This window comes from Mercenaria mercenaria, chromosome 10, assembly GCF_021730395.1.
Source record: "Mercenaria mercenaria strain notata chromosome 10, MADL_Memer_1, whole genome shotgun sequence".
NCBI classification, from domain to species: Eukaryota; Metazoa; Mollusca; class Bivalvia; order Venerida; family Veneridae; genus Mercenaria; species Mercenaria mercenaria.
Window position 1 is genome coordinate 22,979,903 of NC_069370.1, and position 19,851 is coordinate 22,999,753.

General features: G+C 35.7%; 1 protein-coding gene across 1 annotated transcript; it reads right to left on the reverse strand.

The window, feature by feature from the left end:
* Window positions 1-4,505: 4,505 nt before the first annotated feature.
* Window positions 4,506-19,207, reverse strand: LOC123560460 (complement factor H-like). The gene is made up of 14 exons (XM_053516821.1): window positions 19,144-19,207; window positions 17,019-17,225; window positions 15,372-15,578; window positions 13,990-14,196; window positions 12,956-13,153; window positions 12,295-12,492; window positions 11,301-11,504; window positions 10,880-10,977; window positions 10,476-10,544; window positions 8,276-8,369; window positions 7,791-7,891; window positions 7,510-7,578; window positions 6,498-6,618; window positions 4,506-5,320 (listed from the first exon to the last, which is right to left on the reverse strand). Exons 1-14 carry the CDS (start codon window positions 19,205-19,207, stop codon window positions 5,316-5,318), a joined length of 1,842 nt encoding a protein of 613 aa, XP_053372796.1. The 3' UTR covers window positions 4,506-5,315.
* Window positions 19,208-19,851: the final 644 nt, after the last annotated feature.

Consider the following 19,851-nt stretch of genomic DNA (forward strand, 5'->3'; position numbering starts at 1 on the left):
TCCTTCTTTTTAAATTTTATTCAAAAGGCCCGGTAAGTAGGGAAAACCCATAAATTGATTTCCTGAACGGGAAGTTTCCCCTATCCAGAACAGCATACTGACATGGCGAGAATGAGGCTTTGATCACACTGAGTAGATTGCATATAAAGATGTCCGCTATTTGTGACCTGCAAGTCATTAGTAGATGGACAGCTGCTTTGGCACACTAATATATTTCTACAATTGGATATGAAGTTTTCTTAAGAAAATTAGTTGCATGCCCATGAGGTTACTGTGTGTAGTTCATACAGAGAATACGTAGCATCTCTTATAGCATTTTCATGAAATGGTGTAATATTTCAAAAAAAAAAAAAAAAAAAAAACAAAAGAAAAACAACAACAAAAAACAAAAAAAAAGCAAAAAACAACAACAAAAAAACGAATCAACTAATTGTCCACAAAAACAATGATGTTGGAGCATATCATATAAATTTGAACTGATGTTGGACTACAATGAATCGGTAGATATCATGATTCTTTACAATGATTCTTTCAGAAAAGTATCCAGATATATTTCGTAAATGTTCTACAAGGTACGGTGGCCGGTAGCGTCCATTTTAAAGCCGCGAGAAATTTTTCCGTCAGTTTATAAAATGTCGCGGGCAACTTCCAGATCCGCGAGATTTTATGTCGAAATTTCTGTAACGCTCCTGTCGTAAAATGTCACGGATTAAAGACGAAACCGTGATGTTTTCTGTCTACATGGTAGAATAAGCACGTTCATATTTCTGTATATCGGAGACCTCAGTACTGGATTTTCCACGTGGCATCGCTAAACAACATTTAAGAATTCGAAAGGTTTAAAAGTAACAAATATCAAGGTACTTTCTGTGTAGTTAATATCATATTCATTGATTGCCACCACGGCGTTAGTTATTCATTTATATCGCAAATGAATTTGATCTTAATACAAATTACTGAGTTCTTCTTTGAAATAATCGATATTTAAATGTATATATTACAGGACCCCTGACTCTATTTATAACAAGGTCAATGGTTTGAGCCTTCCATTCTGTGTCCGCTCTGTGTCTCCTAAACCTATTGAAGAATTTTCATGAAACTTGGATCAAATGAGCAACTCAAGGTTAAAGGTTTGAGCCTCCCATTTTATGTCTGCTCTGTATCTCCTTAACCCCTTGAAGTATTTTCAAATTCATCGATTTCCTCATACATAGACAATAAAATATACTTAACAAAGTCAATGCTTTCACCAATTACCATTAACCCTTTTACTATCCATAACAGTGGCGGCGGATATAGCTGTCTTTCAGACAAGATAAATGTAATTATACCTGATAAGTATTTTCTGTATTCAAATCAATCTAATGATGAAATAATTTAGTGAAAATATATCCTTAAAGGTGAAAAGTAAATGAATTGTAAACGTTTTTCTTTTGCAAAAAAAGTAACATAATTCAATTAGAATTTTATGTAAGAAATAACCTTATTTTCAGTTGCAAGTGGAAGAAGTTGCAGCCACTTTCATATTATTGTACAAAATGGCTAAGGAAAACCAGTTAGATTACAGCTGTAAAACGTCTGAAAAGACATGTATTTTAAAATTAAAGATGTAAAAGACCTGTTAGTGGAGAATTACCAGAAATACAGTTGAAATTTACAGGTTGAAAATAATTGCTGGTCTCAGAAATACAGCTGTAAAAAATTTAGTTGAAAGTTACAGCTGTAAAATGGTCATGTCTCAAAATTTCAGCTGTAACTAATTTTGGAGGGAAACATGAGTACTGTCAGCAATCTTTAATGCATTTCGGCGGGATATAACTGAAATTTACAGAGACACCACATCATCTAAAATATTGGAATTTTAGCCATTATGGAGTAAGTGCAAATGTTAAATTATCTAATATAGTTGTAAAAGGACATATGTAAGTACTGGCATTAACAATTTAATTGAAACTTTAAAAAAAAATAGTTACAAAATTGTTATATGTTTTCATGACAAAGAAAGTTTTATAAACAATATATGATGCATAGTTTCTACTTTGTATCCTACTCTTTAACTTTGCAAATGCTATACCAGAAACATATTTCATATTGTTCTTTACTAACTTTTTTTTTTGCTATTTATGTAGTAATTGCTACCCTTTCTAGAGAAATACAATTCATCCTAAAAAATTTTTGTACTTTTGTTTTCGTCCCTTAAAATGTTGTACTCTTTTTCAACGTTTGTTATATTTCTACAGCTGTAACGTTTAGGCGTATTTACAGCTGTAGCTTTTTCATTTTTACAGCTTTAACTTTTTTTTTACAGCTGTATCTCATTTGCATGATTCGACCTGTTTTACAGTCGTTTTGCAACTGTAAATTGAAATCTACAGCTGTAAAATCAATGATTTTATATATAATCTACAGGTATAAAATTGAGATAATCATGACTGTACTTTTAAACAAAAATACAGGTCTTTTACAGCTGTAAAATTTCGCGCAGGTATACAAACGTTAATGGCTATATGTTACATAGAATAAAATTGTAATACGGTGCTTTATTTTTGATTAATTGCAGTTCGTGGAAACACATACTGTTAGATCTTCTAAATGATAATTTAGAAGGAAGTAATGAGGCACTGTTGTTATTGTCTGGTACTGTTTACTTGCGTGTATACTCCTTGGACAACATGGAGCCAAAGTTTACAGAAGAAATAGCTTCTGAGGTAATGTTGCTATCCGGTGCGAATACTTGTACAATTTGCTCCTCAAGTGATTGCATTTGCTGGCCCATTCTTAGCAATAATTACGCTTAACCGTGACTGAATGGCGAATAGTTCGGATCATGATCAGACTGCATGGATGTGCAGGTTGGTCATGATCTGCACCGGTCGCAAAGATAGATCAATCGTGTCCAGCATGATAAGGGTTACTTCATATACATTTTCTGTTACCCTTTTTATTGATTTTTGCTTCAACTTTTGTGGGATGCGATTTTTTAAAAAAAAACCCTTAAGTTTCTAGATAACTGGTTTCTCTATCGAAACAGTGTCTAGTAAGTCGCGCAGCGTGAACAGTTATTAATTTTATTTGACAGTGCCTGCTTTATGCTAAAAGGTAACCAATATTATAACTCGAAATACTTCGACTTCATTCCAGCTGTATAAACCTTCTTATCGGAACAAGTTTATGAAGAATCCGTGGCAAATCTTGTCCGGAAAACCGATTGTGGAGCACCATAATATTGTTTCATTGTTCTGTATATCGGAGACCCCAGTAATGGACTTCATTGACAGCATTTAAGAATCCGAAAGATTTAAAAGTACCAAATATCAAGGTATAATTGAGTAATTAATGTCATATATACAGTATATGAGAGTTCTGATGTTACTCGATTCCTCCAGCCGTCGCTCTGACACTCGGTCTGTAGTCCATATAGCTTTGCTTTAAATCTGACGTAGAGAGAACGCCCAAAGTTCCAATCTTGCACCAGTTATGAATGGGAAGTTTGTAAAGTCCTTCCATTTTCAACATTTCATTACAGTTTTGTAAGATTGCGACTATTTCACTCTCGTTTGATGGTATCCCGTGTTAGCGTGCAGCCCCAAGCCAGCGGTCTGATGGAGCGCATTATTTAGTTGAAAACAAAACGTAAAAGCAACCCTATACTTAAGTTCTATAAGTCTTCAAAATTACTTTTATATAGATAAAGCAGCTGTCTAAATAGAAAATATGCACAAGTACATGCTTAGTTAAATACTGATTTCAATATTGCACATGAAATGATCGAGGTTTTGCAATAAAGGGATGTAATAAAATAGGGATTCAATAATACTTTCTTTGTAAACCTTAGCAAAGATCTAAGAAAACAATTGCCTAAAGTAGTATTTAGCAATTAATTTAGATTCTATATTCCTTAAAATAATGTGGCAACGGCATTTTAACCAAAGGAAGTATAACCCTTCAAAATCAGATGCCATATTTACTGTTTGTATTCATGTAAAAACGTAGAGCGATACCAGAAATTCAAATTAGGATTTGAATTGAATTCATAAGGACCCGTTAAATGTCATAAAGACATGTCTATTAGGTCTTACTTGGTTGTATTATGATATATCATCTTCCCCATATTAGCAGTATAGAAGGCTGTAAAAAAGAATCGAACCCGCCCGCTTAGCTCAGTAGGCAGAGCGTTGGTCTGCGGGTCGCGGGGTCGTGAGTTCGATCCCCGGGTGGGAATTATATTCTCCGTGACGATTTGATAAAAGACTTTGTGTCTGAAATCATTCGTCCTCCACCTCTGAATCATGTGGGGAAGTTGTCAGTTACTTGCGGAGATCCTGTTTTTGTTAGGTATGTACTACTGGTACAGAATCCTGGAACATTGGTTAGGTTAACTGCCCGCCGTTACATGACTGAAATAGTGTTGTAAAACGGCGTTAAAGCGAAAACAAACGCACAAAAAAGAAGCGATGATCAAATGATCATCGGTAGTTTTCAATATGTGAAATTAAGATAAATCATCTAGGCTTATTATCGTTCCTTTATTTATAGACGTCTATAATTGTAAATGAAGCTCTGCTATTGCTCTATACTCTAGAAGAGAACAATCCAATTTTATTTTATACATCAACATAAATATGCACAAAATATGATACTTCCTTTATTACGTAGAAATGACTCGTTTTGACTGAAAATTACACGACATACACATACATTTTCCGATTTACAAATACATTTCTTATTTTAAAGAGTTAACATAAGAAACTTTTGTTCCTTCTTTGTAGGTTGGCCAGATCAAATAACATGAAGGCAGCGACAGTTTTGAAATACAGCTTCTGACTGATGAGATTGTTCCATTTGTTTGACCGGATGCTTACGGCATAAAAGGAATATTTTCAGAATATGGATTTTAAATGTTCCAAGCAAAAAAGACCATCATGTTTTTTTTTGTTGTTGTTGTTTTTTTGCGTAGGAAAGCACAGATGTGGATACGCTCAAAGATATTATTTCTGTTAAATTTCTCATGGATATCTATCACTGACTGATAAATCCAAAGCTGATGCTTTTCGTATAAATACATCGTCAGTTTTTGCCAGTTTTTATTTACAAAAAGTCATAACAGCACTATTTTTGTATTTTCATATAATTGATTCTAATACCAAGGGTGACATGAAATTATGAGTATCCACGACAAAAAGCAACCTAGCGGCATTTCTATAATGTCAGAAGAAGAACACGTGTTGAAACATCTTTTAAAATCCTTATATATTGATAAGTTAAGCCAAATGTCCTGTAAACCATTTCTCCGACTTTTGTAGCGTGTCTCTGTTTTATCCTGAAACATATACAAAACTTCAATATCCACTCTGGATAATGGGGGAAACATATACAGATCTTCTATATCCACTCTGGATAATGGGTGAAACGCAAACATATACAGAACTTCAATATACACTCTGGATAATTGGTGGAACGCAAACATTTACAGAACTTCAATATCCATTCTGGATAATGGGTGAAACATATACAGAACGTCAATATCCACTCTGGATAATGGGTGAAACGCAAACATATACAGAACTTCAATATCCACTCTGGATAATGGGTGAAATGCAAACATAGTTTACTTAGTTTTACAGATGAAATGGCTGATGGCATACATGTGCATAAGATAAATTACTATAAACAGTGTGTACAGCTATTTCGATGTAGGAATAATTACATATTTTTATAACAATTATAACAAAGTATTTTATGATAAATTAGATGACGGTGACTGACTGTTTGTGCCAAGTTATTTGAATATTTATATATATTATATATATGCAAAGTAAAATTATTGTGATCTTGACCTTTGAGCCTAGGGCATGGGTTTTTGCATGTGATACGCCGTCTCATTATGGGAAACATTTGTGCCAAGTGGTTTTGAAATCCCTTGATGAATGGTAGAGTTATGAACCGGACTTGGAGCTGATGCTCGAAACCCGTGATCTATAAATGTGACCTTGACCTAGGAGAAAGGGTCTGGGTCAAGATTGTTGTCTTTTTCTGGGGAACATGTGTGCCAAGTAATTTTAGAATCCCTTGACGAACGTCAGAAATATGAACTGGACACAAAACATACCCTTCTAAACTATGACCTCTAAGTGATAACTAGTGGTCTGAACTTTGCGCATGACAAAGTGTCTCATTATCGGGAGCATGTGTGCATTTATTTCAAAATCCCGGATGGCAGAGTTATAGGTGAAATATAACGGGCTGACGGAAGGACACACGCTGCAAATTTCTATGTCACTCTGTTTTCTTCGAGAAAGGCGGGGAACAAAAAAAAGAAACAACAGTGTTAACATTTGTATACAGTTATTTTATACAAAGTTTTAAGTAATAATTTAAGCTCTTCAGTAAGAAATGAAATAATAATCTTAATAACTTATATATATTTTGAAAAGTATTAATATGTTAACTATAACATGTTGACAGTACATAATCATATGTACTACACATTAGCTTACCTACAAATATTTCTCCGGGTACCGAATTACTAATTGAGCAATTCCGGTTACAGTAATCGTTACTACAACACGAATGGCAGGATGGTACAGAACGTAACATGTGCCGAAATACTATGTTACACTGCAAGTAAAATTGAACTTTAATTGGTATATGTAACCGTGGCTACCTTAAATTGTAATGTATTTCAAAGTAAAGGTCTTATTAAATAAACATTTAACCTGTACAATGTACTGAAATTTTTGTCTTGAAACGGTTATTATATTACTGTACAGAAAAGTATCTTTGAACTTTAATAAGTTAAAATTAAGTATTTACTGGGACCCGATCTTTTACGCAAGCAAACACTCTGCAGCCGATAATTTTGTAGCCCTTATTTCGCAATACTTATCACAACCTAACACAACCAGTTGTGCTGTTTCCCAGAATAAGGTCACCACGAGACGGGGGATTAAAGTATTGCGTTTCCTTGTCCGGGTATATCTTTACTTCACTGGTCCGGATTTGATTTTATATAACTTTAATAGTACAATCAGAAGATGAAATGGACGGTGTACAGAATCAACTATTTTGTCTCACTTGTCGTCCTTGTCTAAACTTTATTACCATTACCCGGATTAATATAAATTATGTATAAATGGTGAGTGTGCGTTGCAATGTTTTGATCCATCTTTAATTGAAACCTGCCATATTGGATTCTTCATGTGAGCAAGCCATCCAGATGACATACAGAAGTTCGGTGGTTCTACCCGGGTACCCGCTCGTGATGTAAAGATGCATGGAGGGACACCTGGGGTCTTCCTCCATCATCAAAGCTGGAAAGTCACCATATGACCTATAATTGTGTCTTTGCGACGTTAAACCCAACAAAATAAAATAAAAAGAAACCTGTCAATTCCTTTGTCACACATATTAAATTGATGATTGTTATTACGGAAAACACACAAACAGCAATTATGCTAACAAAATTGAGACTAATATTCTTAGAATGGATAAGAAAGTATTAAACAATACCAGATGGTAAGTGCAGCCAAGCTTGTAATGGAAACTATCTCCCCACTGGTATCTTTCTATAGAGCACACCTGTAAATGCCAACAGGTTTTGTATGAAATACAGTTGTCATAGCAATTTTCTACTTCAGCTCAAATTAAAACTTTAACTGTTACTTGACTTTAGTCATGAGATGAAAGAACGTAAAGCAATGGTGATATCACATAGCCAGAATGTTTCTGTAACAATGATTTTCTTTTTTACTCTACTCAGATGTAACGTTTTACCCAGGTGAAAGAGTTACCTGGTCCGGTGCACACATTGTAACCTTGTTACACAGCTTTATGTCACCAGTATGATGACAGTCAAAACACATAGGACCTCTGTGTTCTCGTGTAGGGAAGTCTGAAATGGGTTAATACAATAATAAATCTAGGTATTGCCAGAAACAATGTATCGAGTTTAGTTGGGATTTTTTATCCATTACGAAACAAACAAATAGCTAGTATGTAATGTGCTTGCTGACTGCATCTCTGATTTTGCAGCAACATAAAATACTAAAATGACTTAAGTATATTCAGTTGTTAATTACAAATGAACATGATCCGTATCAATGTCTTTTCATATCAGAAAAACAGACATAGTCTTAAATAATCTGATTTACAATTTATCTGTATCACTGTTAAAAGCACAGTGAGAATGAGTCTGAAAAGCGGCATTGGCATTCTCAAAATGAAATTAAAAGTAAGCAATTGGCACAGAAAAAAGGACAAGGAGTTTGTTAGGTACCGGAATTTCCACAGCCTCTGTTGTTACACATATCAGTAGAGCAACATTCAACACATACTGAACTAGAGGTGCTATTCTCTTCTTTGTGACATTTCTGAAATGGGAAACGCTCTTCGTAACTACGCTATGAATGGTTGTTGTTAAACTATTTGTGTTACTTCCAAGTATATCCCAACGATAAGACACAAACGCTCAAGTACTGGAGTGCAATATTAGGTGACATAACATTAAATTAAGCTGTTGACTCAATGTAGAGATTTAAACATCCAGTGAGATTTTTTTCAGCACTAACTTCGGGGACCAGACAAGGGTTAACCTCAAATCTCTGTTTTCATGTCCCACAAATCAGTAGTGACATTTTAGTCTTTTTAACTGATTGGGACTAGAGAAGCTATATTTTCTGTCTCTGAAAGTTAACTGGATCTCGAGGATACATCAAATATATAGAGACAGTTTGCATTAAGGGATATAAATATATTCAGAACAGCTGACTTTACCATACGTGAGATCCGTTAGGATACTAGTTCGCATTATAAATTATCATATAGTAGAGAGAATTTATACGAACTAAATCAACACCGCAATATTATGACAATGAAAAGACTCGGCACAAGATGGAAGTCTAAAATCAAATACACTCAACAAAAAAATTAAAGGGTCAGACGTATAATATCATAAATCTTTTTTTGAAAATGCAAATATATTAAAAATAACAATAGTGAATAAATGTTTATGTTGCAACGGAGTTTAATGTTAGCCAGAGCGTCATCGGCAGGTTGTGGCAGTTGTACCTGGACACTGGGGATGTACAGCGGAGACCAGGTCAAGGTCATTTGCGGGTCACAACCGAAGCGCAGGACCGACATTTATCGCTTATTGCACGACGTCGACGGTTCGACTCCGCCGTTACGCTAAATAGAGACTTTGAGCAGACGTATGGGTACAGGATCTCTGTTCTAACCGTCAGGAACAGACTTCATGCTGCAAACCTGTGGGCTATAAGACCGGTCGTGAGACCGCCCTTGACCCCACACTACCGAAGAACCGAAGATGTCGTCTAGTGTTTGCCCGTGACTAGCTGCCATTTGGACGTCAACGTTTGCGCAACGTTTTGTGGACTGACGAGTCCAGATTCAATTTGGATTTCAATGACGGGCGCAGACGAGTGTGGAGAAAGAGAAACGAACGTTTCCGGGACTGCTGTGTGGCAGAGCATGACCGATTCTGAGGGGGTTCAGTGCTTGTATGGGCGGGCATATCCTATGACGAGCGTACGTACCTATACGTCATTAGGAACGGGGCGCTGACCGGTGTTAGGTACAGGGACGAGATCTTAGACCCTATTGTGCGCTCTTACGCTGGAGCGTACGGTCTAGGCTTCATCCTGATGGACGACAATGCACGCCCCCACCGAGCACAGGTGCTGGATCAGTACCTGGAGCAGGAGGGCATAGAGCGGATGGAAAGACCAGCGAGGTCGCCAGACCTCAGTCCAACAGAGCATGCCTGGGACATTCTGCAACGCAGGATATCCGGTCGCGATCGGCAACCAAGGACTGTCGAGGAGCTAACAAACATGCTCATTGAAGAATGGCACAGAATACCCATCGCAGACATTCGGAGGTTGATTCTTAGCTTTCCCCGCAGATGCCAGGAAGTGATTAATGCACGTGGTGGACACACAAGATACTAACTGTGATTTAAAGGAAGAACCCATAAGGTGGGACGTTTAGTTCAATTTTTTTATTACCCCACCCACCTAGTCTGATACACTGAATTTTGAGGGTGGTTATGTTTTATGAAGAACTGTCATACTGTGTTTTACATTTTTCAAGAGAGGAATACTCTACAATGAAGTAAACACGTAATTTTACATACTACTGTAAAGATTCCACTGAATAAATTTACGTTTATTCATTTGTTATGACCCTATATACTTGACCCTTTATTTTTTTGTTGAGTTTAAATAAAATGACTTCACATGCCTTTCCAACAATATTTAATTATAAAAATACAAACTAGTTTTGCCTATCAGTTCATCAGTGTACATACAATGTAACCTTATATATATATATATAATTGTACAGAATTTTATGCAGTATATATAAAGATGAACACGCTCTCTAAAAAAGTCGGGCAACGCTCAATGAAATTTTACCATTATTCAGTTGTGATTTCACTGTGGATTTCAAAAACTTACATGCTCATCCATGCATCCAGATCGAAATTCTTTTCCATAAACAGACTGATATGACTCTGTGTAGCAAACCTTAAAACAAACATGGATATTTGTAACTGAAATTATATATCTCCTGGTGAAGTTTTAAAGGAAATTATATATCACTAGGTAAGAGTAGCAACGGTAGTAAAAAAGGACGACTTCACTAGAAACCATGATGTCACTAACGATTTTCAAATATTTAATTAGTATCATTTAAGTAAAAAGACATACAAAACCTTTTTTATAAAATTAAATTCCACGATTTCACCAATATTAATTGTGGTAGAGGTATTTAATCATTTGAGCTAAAACACTTTCGCGTCTAATAACAGACGGCGAAGCTATGACCCAGTAAAAAGATATTTTAACAATTCTATATTAACCTGGTTCTTCTGGCATCGTGCAACAATGTCACAGTACTCGGGACTTGACATATCGTCGCAGTTAAAGCATATATCTGGCTTTCCTGTATTCAGTATTGCTAAAATAAATAACATATTAACAGTATAAGAAAGTCAATGATTATTTTAACTTAAATAGGTTAAATGTCAAAACATCGTTTTTCCAACCTCCTTATTGAGATTTTCATGGCATTTTTTTGACTTTAATATAAATTACCATCATGATTATTATACAATTATCAGGTACGCTTCACGTTTAGATAGACATATAATTCAACTTTGTCTGCCTTTTAACTAAGTTATAAACACTTTGATTGTTGGAACAGCTAATCTAATCTTATATGATTTATGCGAAGAAGCAATATTTTTGTTTGTATATATAAATAACAGGTTCTGGTTCTACCTTTCCGTGTACATGTTTCTAAATGTTCAAAGAATCCTCTATCTGTACAGCTCACTGCTTTTGTTAGATTTTGAGATGCATCTTTAGAAAACTCATAACCTATATCACACTGATATAGAAGAAGGTCCCCGTAATGGTACGTCGTTTTCGTTGAAGCGTTAACGAAGTGGGTGAAAGTATTACCAGCCTCAGGTAATTTACATTCTGAAATAGGAAAATCCGTTTTGGGGTGTTAAAAGAGTATGAGGGGAGTTTGAATATCAGCTGAATTCGAAATATTACGGGGACTTGCCGCTGATACTGACAATAACTTATTCAATGTGTATCATTAAAAGGTGTTCGTAATTTTTATAATATATTGCAATTTTAAATGTTGTTTTACTTTTTATAATACATGACCGTACATCTTTCCTCTCAGTATCTTGCTCATAAATTATTGTTTGATAGTTTGTTTTGTTTATGTTCAGCTATTGCACTCCACATGTTACTTTTCTTTTCTAGTGTATGTAACATTGGTAAAAGAAACATGTAGTACAAATGCATGAAACACCCCAGAAAAAGTAGGCTGACAGTTTTAACATTTTAAAACAGCTACATGAATTAATAACTTTTTCATTCCATACTCATATCATATTGATTTCTTATTGATTATGTAAAACAGCACATGGAGAATACATCGGTTTTGCAAAATGTTCAGCTTTGCTTTTGCTCAGCTATCCTATGTATAAAGAGAAAAACAATCAAAAAATAACCTTTGATAAATACTTAGGATCAGACAAGTCCATCAAATCTGCCTATGCATCAATTGCACACTTTCAAAAAGAAATTTGTTACACTGTGTATTTTCTTTGTCTACCTCTATCATATACACAACTATGCTGGTTTTTATTTTCCCAGATAACTTAAAGTTCGTTGGCGGCAAATCAGGTTTATACTATGAAGTATGCAGTAAGAAAGCGTAGAATATATAAAGGAATAATGTAATTACGGATACCTTTTATGGTGCATTGTGGTAATGTAGACCAGGCTCCATTTTGATCACAAGTTATGTTCCATTCACCATTGGTACCGCCTAACAAATAATGCAATTCATATCCAGCATCACAAACAATAGTTGCAATACTTCCATACGTTGTGTCGTTAAGAGCATATTTCAGGTTGGAATGTTCATTGAGCTGAATTTGTCCACAGTCTGTAAAAGCAGCACACAAATCATGAAAAACGTATTCGAAATTATATCAAACATTTTGTCAACTGCTTGGCGATACTTTCAGCTATGCACAACCAAATCCATCCTTGGCTTGATGAATATGGAATGACTATATGCCAATTGAAAGTCTATTTCTAATATACACGTAAGAACGGTTGGTACACTTCGTTGTGCCAAAGAGAACTGTTTAGTTTATGCATTCATTACCTAATGGATTTTTTACTCTGTGTTTTTTTCGTCTATATTTATCATGTTCGTATCCGTGCTTATACTGCTATGGAGGCATTAAGATTAATATTTTTACATTATAACTTGATTAATACGTTAAAAGAAGAGCAAATTTTGATTACTGAAAAATATGAAATTACATCAATTACTTGTTTCGTATCTGTCCAACACTACGTAGTTAATATAATTTTGAAAGGAATGATTTAGGTACGAATACCTTTTATGGTGCACTGTGGCAACTGAGACCACATTCCCTTTTGATCACAAGTTATGTTCCACTCATCATCGGTACTGCCTAACAAATAATGCATGTCATATCCAGCATCACAAACAATAGTTGCAATGCTTCTGTACGTTGTGTCGTTAAGACCATATTTCAGGTTGGAATGTTTATTGAGCTGAATTTGTCCGCAGTCTGAAAAAAGCAGCATTTGTAGACTTTATAACAAATCATGAAACAGTGTATCGAGTTTAGTAAGGATTTTTTTTCACTAAACTTGAAGTAATACATAATTTCAAACAAATGTATCTGTTTTGCGGTCAAAATTAAATGGTAAGACCCGATAACACATATACCGGTACTAATACATATATACTAAAACAATTCTGTGAAACAATTATTTGGAAAGCAGAGAATGCAACTAAGCGACATGTAAGCTAGTAGCAGACTCGGTTTGATTAAGTCCTTTCACGAGAGATAACGACATGTGCAACACCTTAAAGAAGTCTAATCAATACTATAAGATATATGTGTAAGTGCAACCGTGAATGTCACAAATTAACAAGAACTGTTTGTAGCGCACATATCACCCACACCAACGATGGACTTACTGATCTCAGAACAGTAGAGGTCATCCTAGGAAGTTTGGAGACAGTAGCAGAAGGATTGCTGAGTTGCTGAGCGAAAACCATTTTCACTTTTGATGTAGCTGTGATGTTGCACTTTGACCTACTGACCCTTAAAGTAAGAGGGCCCACCTACTGACCAGAGGTGCTCATCCTATTAGGTTTTACAACAGTAGGTCCTGGTTATCTTTAATCATTGAGCGAAAACCGTCTCAAGGTCACTGTAATCTTTACAATGGACCTACTGACCCTTTGATCGTGTTAATAATTATTTTGAAATCACGAAATGGCACATAAAGTGTTTTGGTATACTAAGAATAATGTGTTATATGCAACAATAAGGAAAAAATGTAACAAAACAAATGAAATGTAAAGGGTAGAAACATCAAAGGCATATGGAGGTACCTTTCCGTACGCATGTAGGTATATACATCCACGTTCCATTCTCTGTACAAAGAATTGTTGCAGTTGAAATTCCACTTGTCTGAATGTCGTTAATGTTGTAGTATCCTTCATCACAGTCTATCTCTGCTGTTGAACTGTACTTGGTGTCACTATGCAGGCGTCTTTTGAATGCATTGTTTATGATGATGTTGTGTACATTGCCGCAGTCTAAATAGATATCAAATAAATTAACAATGTCTGTATCAAACAATTACATAAAAAATCTTACATTTTAACAAATATTGCAACTAATACAATTAATACATTAAAGCACCTAGCAAACTTCACTTAGTACATTATCATCCTTTACTATATAGTTCCTATGCCGTAAGTATTATGTAAAAAACAAGAGCTGTCCGTAAGACAGTGCGCTCCAACATTCTGCAATTGACAGTAAATGAATATATGTATCAATAAGAGACTTCTACTTTTAAAAGGAAGGGGCATAATTCTGTCAAGAACACAAATTAGAATTATTGGGATTATTACCACACATGCAGATGATAATAGTAAAGGTGTATTTTGAGTTTCAAGTCATTATCTAATATACTACCAAAGTTTTGTCCAGAAAACGAAGTTTGTCAAAACATTAAGTATGAAAGGGACATAATTTGGTCAAAAATACAAATCCCAGTTATGGGGATTGTTACCACGCATGTAGATGATGATGATAAAGATATATTTTAAGTTTCAAGTTTATCTTATAATGTACAAAAGTACTATCCAGAAAGCGAAGATTTCCAAAAAACATTAAGTATGAAAGGGGTGTAATTCTTTCAAAAATACAACTGGAGTTATGGGGATTGTAACCACACAAACATATAAGGATTATAAAGAAATATTTTTAATTTTAAGTCATTACCTTCTAAAGAACCAAATATATGTCTATAAACAAGGCTTTCGAAAGAAAAGAATTAACATTAAAATAATTCCAAGTATAGCAACTCGGTGACTTTGACAAAGATATGACAGAAAACCAAGGTTGCCGAAAAACTTTAACCTTACAAATACTAGTAACATAAGTATAAACCTTTGTGACCTTGACGTTATGTATAATGGGCCCAGCCCCTGCACATACTTTGTTTGTATGCTGGACAATGTTTATGTGAAGTTACAGAAGATATATGCAATAGAATAGTAACAAAGATATGACAGAAAAACAAAGGTTGCCGAAAAACTTTAACCAAGAAAGGTCACGCCGACGCCGACGCCGACGCCGGGACAAGTACAATAGACCCTTATTCTCCGAATAGTAGAGCTAATAATATAATATAATAGTTATACCCTCAGGCTGTTTAAATACAAGTAATACCGTACAATATAATCACAAAGGCATACATTACCTTTCCTGACACAGTTTGGTATATTTGCCCAAGTTCCATCGGCAGAGCACTCGATCCAAGTTGAAGATATAGCAAATGTCTGAGGTTTATTTTGATCAGTATACCCAGAGTCACAGCTTATAGTAGCATTCGACTGGTATTTTGTATCACCGAATGTGAGTCTGAGTTTAGCATTTGATATATTCAGCATGTCTAACTTTCCACAATCTGCAGCAAATATAATGAATATTGTTCAAAACATATTGTTCATCATATCAGGGATTATCTTCTTTAATATAAGTCACAATGCACAAACTGTTGATAAGACGTATAATTTGTCAATTCAAATAGAAAACATAAACAAGAGGGTCATGATGACCCTGGATCGCTCACCTAAGTAATATGAGCTACATGTTTCAAATGTCAAACTGATGATAAAATATTAAGAAAGTCAGTAGGTCACATTCATGGTCAATGAAATTCAGTTTTACGATTTGTGTGCAAAACTGTGTATGTCATCAAAATTTCAAGACTGTATCTTAAAAAAACAAGAAAGTAGGTCAGTAGGTCATGGTCACAGTCAAGTGACATCATATTACTTGGGGTCATCAGGTAATTATAATTAAACAGTCCTGGAAATAGGATCAGATGATTTTTTAAGTATTTTTCCTATATAACTCACATAATAACTAAGTGACCCCAGGGCGGGCCCCTTTTAACCCCAGGGGCATAATCTGAATAATTTTGGTAGAGGACTAGGCCTACTAGACAATGCATCATACCAAATATCAAAAGCCTAGGTCGTATGGTTTCAGACAAGAAGATTTTTAAAGCTTTTTCCTATATATGTCTATATTAAACTTGGGACCCCAGGGCAGGGCCTCTTTATGAGGGATGATGCTACATACTAAATATAAAAGCCCTAGACCATGTGGTTTTGTACAAGAAGATTTTCAATGTTTTCCCTATATAAGTCTACCTAAACCATGTTACACCCCGGGGCGGGGCCATATTTGACCCTAGGGGGGGGGGGATAATTTGAAAAATTTTGGTAGAGGACCACTAGATAATGCTACACACCAGATATCAAAGCCCTAGGCCCTGTGGTTTTGGACAAGAAGATTTTTAATTTTTTTCCTTTCAGTTGCCATGGCAACCAGAGTTCTGCATGGAATTCAATTCTTTGAACAATTTTGAAAGGGGGCCACCAAAGAATCTTTCCTGTGAAGTTTTGATGAAATTGGCATAGCGGTTTATGAGGAGATGTCGTTTAAAGTAAAAGTTTACGGACGACGGACGACGGACGAAAAGCGATCACAAAAGCTCACCTTGTCACTCTGTGACAGGTGAGCTAAAACTGTATACTCTTACGATAATAGGGACATTTTATACACTCTGTGTTTTTGACACCAAAGTAAATGACGACGGACGACCTTCAGCTCTTTCCGGAAGTAGTGAATATAAATCAACTTAAAAATGCCAGTCATTTTGTATTGTTTACATGCAGGGGCTATATGACGTTACCTTTCCGGATGAATTTGGCCATATTCAAACTAGTTCTATGCTCAGAATTACTTATTGTTTTTTGTTGAAATTCCATTTGTTTGAGTGTCTTTAATGTAATGGTATCCGTCGTCAACGTAGAGCTATACATGTGTCTGATTTTACCTTTCCGTACGCACATAGGCATGTTTATCCATGTTCCATGGTCGGAACAAGTTATAGTTGTAGTTGAAATCTCAGAGGTTTGAGGGTCATTTATGTTGTAATATCCTTCATCACAAGCTATCTCTGCTGTAGACTTGTACTTGGTGTCATAATGCAGGCGTCTATTGACTGCATTGTATATGCTGATATTATACACGTCACCACAATCTGCAAAAGATACACGTCTTAAATACCATAATTCATTTAAAGAGATAGAATACTTAGATACATAGCAAACTGTGACAAAAGGAATATTTTAAAAATGTTTTAAATCTAAGTTCAAAACTAACATAAAAGAAAAAAATAGTTTACTTAAAGCACTCAAATAATACTCTGGTCACAAGAATACGGAATCCTGTTAGTGCCATGTAAAATGTCGTCCCTCGCCCCTCAAAGGCGACGCACGACATTGCGATACGACATCGCCACAATGCGATACGACGCCGACAATGCGATACGACGCGCGACAATGCGATACGACGCGCGACAATGCGATATGACATTCGTTAAAATGTCGCAATGTCACAATGTCACTTTGCAATGTCGTGCGTCGAGTTGGCAATTTTGGCACGATATGTCGCGATGTCGCGTCACATTGTCGTCCGTCGTATTGCTTGTCGCGCGTCGTATCGCATTGTTGCGATGTCATATCACAATGTCGCGATGTCGTATCGCATTGTCGCGCGTCGTGTCCTGTATTTGAGCGGCGCGCGACGCGCGACAATGCAATACGACGCGCGACAATGCGATAAGATGCGTGACAATGCGAAACGACACACTACATTCTTAAACGACATTGTTGCAATGTCGTGTCGCATTGTCGTGTGTCGCCTATGCGCCAGTAGTACGACGTGCGACATCGCGATACGACAAACGACAATGCGATACGACATCGTGACAATACGGTACGACAAACGACATTCTCAAAAGACATTGTCGCGATGTCGTATCGCATTGTCGTGCGTCGACCGGTGTTCACTTGAATAAATACCGGTGTTCACTTAAATGAATACCGGCTTATCTTGGTCGCATTTTTTCGAACAATTCATCAATTTCATTTTATAATTAAAATCTTTAAAAGTATGGTATCAAACTAAATTTCTTTTAATAAGTAGAATTGACTAATCGAATATTAAAAACAGTTCTTCCCTGACGGACATTTGCTGAATTTTGTCATTTTTGGCATAGAATATTAGCAGTAAAATAAGGAAAAAGTGCTAATAAAATATTTTTGTTTGGTAAATAACTGCAAATAAAAACTTGTTTTGAAAGACAAATACAAAATCTGAATGTTTGTGACAAAAAAGACAACATATGTTCGTCCGTCTGTATGTAATTTAGGATAAAAGCTGTATTTCCGTACTTTTCCGTACGAAAAATGTCCGTGTTTTACATTAATTGTAAATGCAAATTTTTCATACGTCGCAAAACTGATTTATTCTTGTCGCACGGACATCGTGCGGACACCTTACCAGTACCGTGCGAGCGCCGTACGAACTCGCGAGCACTGTTCGAGGTACGACCGGGCTCCCGGCAAGCTCCGCACGACTTGTCTACAATGTCCGTACGGATATCCTACGATTGCATCCTCTAAAGATCGTACGAGACGCGTAAGTACTGTGATAAGACGCTACGATTGTACAGAGATTGTAAGAATTCTTAAATTGGTGGCACTGCAATACATTATTGCTGCAGGCTATGCTGATATTATGAAAGTTTGGCAATTTAATTGCAATAATGATTTTTTAAAAATAAAAATAACTTCAAAATCACAATTATGATTCACATTGAATTTACGACACTCCAATCACGACAAAATGATATCCAATATCAAATTTTCAGAATTCTGAACCAAGTATAAATGTCAGAAAACTATCAATATTTGAGAGCACTGAAAAATGCTGCCTACACTTGGCGCACATCAATAGGATTATTATCAATAACACCGCATGTATTTTTTTTTAAAATTGCCAGTTTGTTAAAGATACCATTTGGAGGACTTGTATGTTCTTTTATTATAATGCATGTACATTGTTTCAGTAAAACAAGTTTAGTTTACTAAAAAAATCACAGTGTGACTGAATACATGTTTCACGTTCAAAGTGTTTAGGTGATGACATGATATTTCCATTTTCGTTGAGAAGCCTCATCATTTGATTAGAAAATTGTTAAATGACGGAATTATACGTAATTGCAGGAGAAATGCATAACTGTATTTACCATCTTCAAATGTCAGGGGTTAGGACGTAAATAGTGTCTTTCGGTGGTTTGAGAGAGACAAATGTGTCTCGGGTAAATATGGCGGATTATTATGACAAATCGTTACCCTAGGGCAGATATTTTGCCAAGTATGTGAGTTTTTCTTTTACTTTGGAAACACTGAATGCGTGCATTGTGTGACTACGGTATTTATCTCCTCCCGACAATTTACCCCGAGTCTGTACCTGGCGCCGTAAAAAATATATTGAACGATTTAGACGGAGATAAATAGTTCAAGTCCTGCTCAACTCCACTTTTCCAACGATTTTTGTAACACAACAGTACAAATTCGACCAAATTTATGATAGCCAATGCTTTAGAATTATTAAGTCTTACTTACGACTACATAGCTTAAGTGCAAGAACCTTTCATTGTCCATTTTTTCTCTCGTTTAAAGCGATTTCTGTAACTTACGGGGAACTTTAAAACAATTTGGTCTCTATTCGGGTCCGTGATGAAATAATGCACGGAGGGGCACCTGGGGTCTTGCTCCACCATCAAAGCTTGAAAGTCATCATATGACCTATAATTGTGT

Bases quoted from the DNA above. Each gene is read 5' to 3' on its own strand.
- LOC123560460 (XM_053516821.1), bottom strand. From the start codon at position 19,207: ATGAGGCTTCTCAACGAAAATGGAAATATCATGTCATCACCTAAACAC. The intron at 17,226-19,143 runs GTATTCAGTCAC...TATCTTTTGCAG, and splicing joins ACACTTTGAACGTGAAACAT to ATTGTGGTGACGTGTATAAT. The intron at 14,197-15,371 runs GTAATGTATGCC...ATATCTATTTAG, and splicing joins ACCAAACTGTGTCAGGAAAG to ACTGCGGCAATGTACACAAC.